The sequence below is a fragment of the Sinocyclocheilus grahami genome, unplaced genomic scaffold, assembly GCF_001515645.1.
Source record: "Sinocyclocheilus grahami isolate Dianchi unplaced genomic scaffold, SAMN03320097.WGS_v1.1 scaffold1748.1, whole genome shotgun sequence".
NCBI classification, from domain to species: Eukaryota; Metazoa; Chordata; class Actinopteri; order Cypriniformes; family Cyprinidae; genus Sinocyclocheilus; species Sinocyclocheilus grahami.
In genome coordinates this window covers 68,607-76,830 of record NW_015506927.1, presented here as the reverse complement: position 1 = coordinate 76,830, position 8,224 = coordinate 68,607, and the positions used below count along the sequence as shown (strand labels likewise).

At 40.5% G+C, this 8,224-nt stretch overlaps 1 protein-coding gene across 1 annotated transcript in view; it reads left to right on the top strand.

The window, feature by feature from the left end:
- The window catches only part of LOC107572417 (atrial natriuretic peptide-converting enzyme-like), a 41,648-nt gene that overhangs the window by 30,957 nt on the left and 2,467 nt on the right, over positions 1-8,224 (top strand). Inside the window, exon 16 of the mRNA XM_016258849.1 lies at positions 3,253-3,524. Coding sequence (XP_016114335.1) covers positions 3,253-3,524 — 272 coding nt within the window. The remainder of the gene's footprint in view (positions 1-3,252; positions 3,525-8,224) is intronic.

The following is an 8,224-nucleotide window of genomic DNA, read 5'->3' as shown; positions in this document are numbered from 1 at the left end:
TTGAGCGAAGGCCAGCCACCGGTCCCCCCCCCCCCAAAAAAAAATAAACACTGAGATCTGGTGGGGGCTGGTGTTTGAGATGCCGGAAGAGTCTACGTACTCCAGTGGGAGCGACTTATGCATTGGAAGGGTGAGCCCTTCTGGCCAATGGGGAGGAGCAGCGTGATTGTAAAGCCTGACCAGGAGGACCTGAGTTGCCTCAACTGGAATAGCTCACGGTGTTGCGTACGGTCCCTACTGGCTGACAAGCCCCTGCTGATCAGTGGGCAGAGGGCAAGTAGCTGACCGAGAGGGCCCATGAAGCCTCCGACTGGAGATCAAGACTCAGGACGACGGACGAGTGGGTCCTCTCGGTTTGGCAAGGAGAACTCTCACGACATCCGACGGGAGTTCAATACTCACGGCATCAGATGGGTGAGCCTCGCCTGTAGTCGACAGAGAAACATATTTGCTCCACCGGGAGCGCTCTTGCAGCATCTGACAGGGAGTTCAATGCTCAGAACAATTTGAGTTGTCTAAAAGGGTAGATGCTATGAGGATTACTTTGCGTAACTGTTTGACAAATTCAATAAGCTGCTTCTGATAACACGTCAGAAAATCTTCGTGCTGCATTGCATCCGAAAGTTAAGTGCACGACAAAATAGAATTTCCTGTGCCAGCGTACCCCAAATAAGTCCATGAATCTGGATGGATAGGCATAGCTTTGAAAGCTGTGTTGATTTCGACTTTTGCCAGCCAAGTGCTAAGACCCGTGATTTTATCATATTAATTGCATGATCAATGTCCTACTATTGAGAGAGAATTAGTCATGAAAGTTAAAATGAACAAAATCCTTTCTTCCATATATCCCAGAAAATGATTCAAATATAGAATATTATGAATAGACTACAGAGAGCAAGGTAATGTGCCTCAACTTGACCATTTCAGTACATTTTAGCACTCAGACAGATATGTTCTATGCATATTGTTTTGATAGAAGAAAACATGATACAACTCTAATTTCAACATTATTTATTCTTCAGACATTGTTCTTTATATAAAATAAGTATCGGCTGTATACAAAGTGACCAACATTTGGTTTTTGACCACTGAAAATGGGTAATATTCAACAATCTGGACTTGGAGCCTCATTGAGTTCCCCATTACTCTGGGAGTGAATGATGTGAGGCCTTGAAAATGAAAATTCCTATTGCGATATCTTTAATGCTTCTTGAATAGGCATGCAACTTTGAAAAATGAATATTTATGGCTCTTAGACAGACATGTTCAATGCAGTTGTTTTGACAGAAGGAAACGAGATACATTTCTAGTTTCAACATTATTTATTCTTCAGAAGTTCCTCTTTAAAAAAAAAAAGTGCACGATTTAACGATTTACTCCTGGAGCCATATTGAAATTCCAATATCTCTGGAACTGAACCATATAGGGACTTAAAAATTAAGATGCCAAAAGGAAAGTTTGTTAAGACGCAATATCTAAAAGGCATTAAGATATCTTTAATACTTCTTGAGTTACAGGCATGCAAACTTTGGAGAAACAAAATTTGAAAAGTGCTCTTTCCACATTTTTGAATGGTCACTGTTGGCACATAATGTAACAAAGATTGCTAAAGTCAACAGATTCTACTAATAGACCAACCAATCTCTGTGTAATAATAACATTATGATGCTGCCATCTTCCTGAAGTAATTTTTACACCCCTGTTACACTCTTAAAAATAAAGGTGCTTCAAAAGGTTCTTCAAGCGATGCCATAGAATAACCATTTTTGGTTCCACAAAGAACCATTTAGTCATATGTTTATAAAGAACCATCTCTTTCTTACCTTTTTATAATCTGAAGAACATCTTAGGATGTTAAAGGTTCTTTATGGAACCATTTAGACAAAAAGGTTCTTCAATGGCATCATGAAGCACCTTTATTTTTAAGAGTGTATTTGGCTCTGAATCTCAGATGAAAATTGCCATTTTGACCCCCCCCCCCCCCCCAAAAAAAAATAAACACTGAGATCTGGTGGGGGCTGGTGTTTGAGATGCCGGAAGAGTCTACGTACTCCAGTGGGAGCGACTTATGCATTGGAAGGGTGAGCCCTTCTGGCCGATGGGGAGGAGCAGCGTGATTGTAAAGCCTGACCAGGAGGACCCGAGTTGCCTCAACTGGAATAGCTCACGGTGTTGCGTACGGTCCCTACTGGCTGACAAGCCCCTGCTGATCAGTGGGCAGAGGGCAAGTAGCTGACCCATGAAGCCTCCGACTGGAGATCAAGACTCAGGACGACGGACGAGTGGGTCCTCTCGGTTTGGCAAGGAGGACTCTCACGACATCCGACGGGAGTTCAATACTCACGGCATCAGATGGGTGAGCCTCGCCTGTAGTCGACAGAGAAACATATTTGCTCCACCGGGAGCGCTCTTGCAGCATCTGACAGGGAGTTCAATGCTCAGAACAATTTGAGTTGTCTAAAAGGGTAGATGCTATGAGGATTACTTTGCGTAACTGTTTGACAAATTCAATAAGCTGCTTCTGATAACACGTCAGAAAATCTTCGTGCTGCATTGCATCCGAAAGTTAAGTGCACGACAAAATAGAATTTCCTGTGCCAGCGTACCCCAAATAAGTCCATGAATCTGGATGGATAGGCATAGCTTTGAAAGCTGTGTTGATTTCGACTTTTGCCAGCCAAGTGCTAAGACCCGTGATTTTATCATATTAATTGCATGATCAATGTCCTACTATTGAGAGAGAATTAGTCATGAAATCGAGGTGTTTATGCTTGAGTTATGCGGAACTGTTTGTTATATGAGTCTTATCACTCAGCATACCTGGTTAAAAATGTCACCGCTCGCCACTGACACACACACACACACACACAGACACACATACACACACACAGACTCTCACTCACTCACTCACTCACTCACACACACGCACAGGCTCACACACACACACACACATACACACAGACTCGCACGCACACACACACACACACACACACACACACTCACACACACTCACACTTGCATGGTTTTCTACCCAACATTCAGTTTAATTGATTCAACACTGAACTAAATTGATCTGAATAATGAGAACTGCTTTACAGCTGAAAGCTGTGCAGTATTAACACTGTTATTTCCTGTTTATCACTGTGGAGCTGCTTTGAATCAGTCTGTATTGTATAAAGTGCTATAGAGATAAATTTGTCTTGACTAGTCAGTGTAAGTCATGTCAGATTGATGTGTTTTATGCGTGTGCAGGCGTGAGAGCGCAGACGTGTGGAAAGTGGTTCTTGGCATCAATAATCTGGATCATCCATCTCCATACATGCAATCGCGGCATGTCAAAAGCATCATCGTCCACTCGCGCTACAACCGGGCCGTGGTGGACTATGACATCAGCGTGCTGGAGCTGGAGACCGAGGTAGAAGTGACCAGTTACGTGCGTCCCGTCTGTCTGCCCGGCCGCGGACAGCTGCCCAAAGCTGACCAGTACTGCCACATCACGGGCTGGGGACACATGGGGAACAGAAGTGAGTGGAGCACACACACACACACACACACACACATGTGAGGGGTCAAAGGTGACAGAATGAGCATGTTTAGGTGAACAGTCCCTTTAATGGATTATTCAGTGACTAGATTTAGTTGAGTAATTATATGCTGATACTAGTAGTGTTGGCAGTAGGGCTGTGCAAAAAATCGAATGTTACAGCTCTGTGTAGTAAATGCCACTCCATCTGAAAGCACGTGCTGGAGATTTACTACTAATCACAGGAGCGGCTTTACTGACGAGATGCGCATTTGATTTTTTGCACAGCCCTAGTTGGCAGAGTTGTAGTTGTCCTATAAAGCCGGGCAGCTCTTTCCAGCACTGATGCTGATGTAGATTTATGTGCTAGAGGCTGCTAGTTTTCTCTCAGCGTGAGCTCCTGCAGCCAGTGATGCAGTGACTGATGGACAGTGCTGGGTAGTGACTGATTACATATAAATGTCAATTTAAATACTCGTAATCAGACTATATTACTTTTGTTACGTACGAACCCCCTGCAGTTTGGTAAATCTTGATGTAATGTTTAATGCACTTCATGTTGTTAATAACGAATGGAATATATTTTCTTTCATTTTGTATTTTTATATCAATATGGTATAACAGGGTGTCCGCGGGGTCTTAAAAAGTATTAAAAGTTGATCAATCAATTTAGAGAAAATTAAGGCCCTTAAAAAGTATTAAAAAGTCTTAAATGCCATTTTCCAAGGTATTACATTTTGTATCATCTTTTCATGATGTATATTTGTCGAATAGTGGGGTTCTGTGTAGTTTATTTGAGGTCATGTGTCACGGCGCTCACTGACTGACAGCGCCGCTGCGTGATAGCCGGGGCTTGTTGATCCTGCTCTCGCTGAACTGCTCACCATTACAGGACGCTCCCATCCGCTCCCACCATTTTTGTGTCCGCTTCTGCAAACATTCTAATATTGTATATAATTTATCAGGGCGCCGGCTATCAATACAGTGGGGAAAAAAAGTATTTAGAATGCTTGTACTGAAACATTTTGCATTCTACCTGTAATAAAACTGTGCTAAATGTTTTGGGCCATACTAGTAGGAAGCATTTGAGCTGTGTTTATGATAAATGTGCATATCAGTGACTGTAAAATATGTATTTTAGGGATGGAAATGACATCTTTATATTTGGAACAAGGTAATTGCGCTACTTTGGGCTGTTTTTTTTTACCTGCATGGGCTTGGGATGCTTAATTAAAATGATGTAATAGTTGTGATCATTATTTGACCTTCCATGATCATTCAGACCTGATCAGGTACAGTACTGATGTAACGAGGGGTCAGAGGCGTGCGGATCCATTTGCAGCTTTTATTAGAATCAATGGCAGAGTCAAACAGGCAGTAATCAATCATCAGCGTCAAGAACAACAGGGACAATCCAGGAGAGTAAACAGTAACAGAGCGAGGGTCGGGGCAGGCGGCAGAGAATCACACTAGTAAGAACGGTCCAAGGTAATACACAAGAGATCAAAAGACAGGGGATAAATGCTCAGAAATGTAGCCGGGGCAAAACAAGACTTCGCGAAAACTAAGTAGGCTTGTCAAGTCCACATTTTTTCCCCCCGATGAAATTGGGCTGCTTTTAAACTGTTGCCATGGGTTGATTTTCCCCTGTGGGTTAAATGTTTGAAATATTGCATAAATTGGAGTCCAAGAACGATAGTACTCGGGAGAGGGTGCCCTCCAGAGGCGGTCGGAGAGAGCCACAGAGGCCTGATTTGTGACCACTGACACTCTGTCAAGTGTGCATCAAATCAAGCGCTCCGTAATCACAGGTAAACTGTCTGATCAGTCAGGTGTTTGTCATGAGAAGTGCTCCACAAAACAGCTATGGTTTGCAGACAGTTATAAGAGTTAATGTGACAAATACATATTTTTAATATATCGTGTGAACTCATTGTCCCGTTAGCTCGGAGAGCTTTATTTATATTTTGTGCTTCGTTCCCCCCTCCTGAATTATGTTGTATTGATAAGGAGTTATCACAAAGTAAGTCTGTTTAGTTGTGCTATCTTATAATCAATATATAGTAAATGTAAGTTAAAGTTTCGCCAATGTAACCGGTTAAAACTTGGAGTGGCGATGAAGTCTTAAAATGTAAGGAAAGAGTCTTAAAAAAGGTCTTCAAAGGTATTAAATTTAACTCCACAATTCCTGTATATACCCTGTATAAGATTATCCTATTTAAATCAATGTGATAAATGAGTTAGGTCAAAAGTAATCCAAAAGTAGTCTGCTTATATAATAATTAATAATAATAATAATAATAATAATAATAAATTTTATTTAAAGGCGCCTTTCAAAGCACTCAAGGACACCGTACAGTGGAGTGATAATCATAAAATCAAAACATCAATACAACTATTGACATTAAATAATTTAAAATTAATCAGAGAAAGCTAATTTAAACAAGTTTTAAGACATGATTTAAAAGTAGTCATACCGTCACTTTCTTGTATAGATTGTGGAAGAGAATACCAGAGATTAGGAGCAGCACAACTAAATGCTCTAGACCCCATAGTAGCTAAACGAGCAGAAGGTGCAACAAGGGAAACAGATGAAGAAGATCTGGGAGTACGCTTCGGGATGTAAATATGAAGCAAATCAGAGAGATATGGTGGTGCAAAATTATGAAGAGTTTTAAAAGTGAGAAGTAGAATCTAGACTTTTAACCTGAGCAGATGGGGAGATTATAGAGTTATCAACAGAAAGTGAAAAACTATTGGATTTTGACAAATTAGATTTGGTACCAAGAAGGAGAACTTCTGTTTTGTCAATATTCGGCTTGAGAAAGTTACGCGAAAACCAGGATTTAATCTCTTCTAAGCAACCCAAAAGAGAGGAAGAAAGAAGGGTAGAATTTGGCATAGAAGATAAATAAAGCTGGGTGTCGTCGGCATAGCAATGAAAACTGATGCCATATTTCCTAAAAATGTTACCAAGGGGTAGTATACAAATAATAAATAAAAGAGGGCCCAGAGCAGAGCCTTGAGGAACACCAGCTGTAACAGGTGAAACGTATGATCTGAAAGTTTTAAGTTGAACAAATTGTGTGCGCCCAGAGAGATAAGATCTGAACCAACTAAGAGGGACACCAGTAATACCTATAGAGAGTAGTCTATCTAAGAGAACTTGATGATAAATTGTATCAAAGACCGCAGTTAAATCGAGTAGAATAAGTATAGTAATAGTCCAGAATCGGCTGACATCAGCAGATCATTAACAACTTTTACCATGGCAGTCTCTGTACTATGCAAAGGCCGGACACCGGATTGGAATTTTTCAAACAGGCTATTTTTTAAAAGATGGGAATGAACCTGAGATGCAACAACTTTTTCCAAAATTTTTGAGAGAAAGGGCAAATTGGAAATTGGGCAAAAGTTGGCAAAATTATTAGGGTCAGCTCCCGGTTTCTTAAGTCTTGGAGTGATTACAGCAACCTTAAAAGATGAAGGAACCACACTAGAGTTGAGAGACGAGTGTGTAATATCGGTTAGTATACCAGAGAGAGAAAATAAATACGTAGGATATTATTTACTGTATTAAACAATGACCTTGTATTCCCTTCATCTAACCCAATTATATTAGAGTAGTAATCAGATTTAGCGGTTAGAAGAGCATTCTTGTAAAAGAGCATATGATCTGTGTACATATCTTTATGAACATTGAGTCCAGTTTTAATGTATAAACGTTCCAAGCGACGCCCCTTAGTTTTAAGCTGTCTTAGTTCTGGTGTAAACCAAGGTGCAGAATGAGTAAAATAAACAGTTCGAGTTTTTAAAGGTGCAAGTGTATCAAGCACACTGTGCAGTCCCTCGTTATAATAAGAAACCAAGTCATCAGGAGTAGCGAAAGCATTGCTCCTGAAGAAACTGTCCAGTCCATCAGAAAGAGCAGATAGATCGATGTTCTTGATATTGCGAAATGAAATGGAACGACCCATATTGTTTTTTTCAACCATTAAGTTAACACTGAATGATATTAACTTATGATCTGATATGGGCAAGTCTAAAGCATGACAGTTGGAAGGTGTTACACCAGAACAACAAATAAGGTCAAGAATATGGCCTTTAAAATGAGTTGGAAAATTGACAAATTGCTGTATTCCAAAACTATCAAGGCATGATATAAAATCTCTAGTGAGAGTATTGTTGACATTGTCCACATGTATATTAAAATCACCCAATGTAATAACATTTTGAGATTTAGAACTCAGTAAAGTTAAGAATACAGAAAAATCATTTAAAAAACTAGTATTGCTCCTGGGTGGACGATAAACAGTGACTACAGCAGTAGAAACAGGCCCATTAATTTGTAAAACAGTGGACTCATACAGAGGCACGTTCATGAGAGAAACTTTCCACTTCTCATTATAAAGTATCACAAGCCCTCCACCTCGGCCAGACGCGCGAGGTTGACATGTGTAAACAAAGCCAGGAGGGACAGATTGATTAAGCTGGGAAAAATCATGGGATTGTTGCCATGTTTCAGTGAGACAAAGGAAGTCAAACTTACTGTCATTCAGGAGATCATAAATAAGAGGTCCTCTGTTTGTTAACAAGCGAATATTAAATAAACCAAAAATAAGATCAGTCGTACCGGATTTGATGCTAGTTGTCCTGGTGATATTGGCCAGCACACTGTGGTCGACAGTCTGTATTGACGCT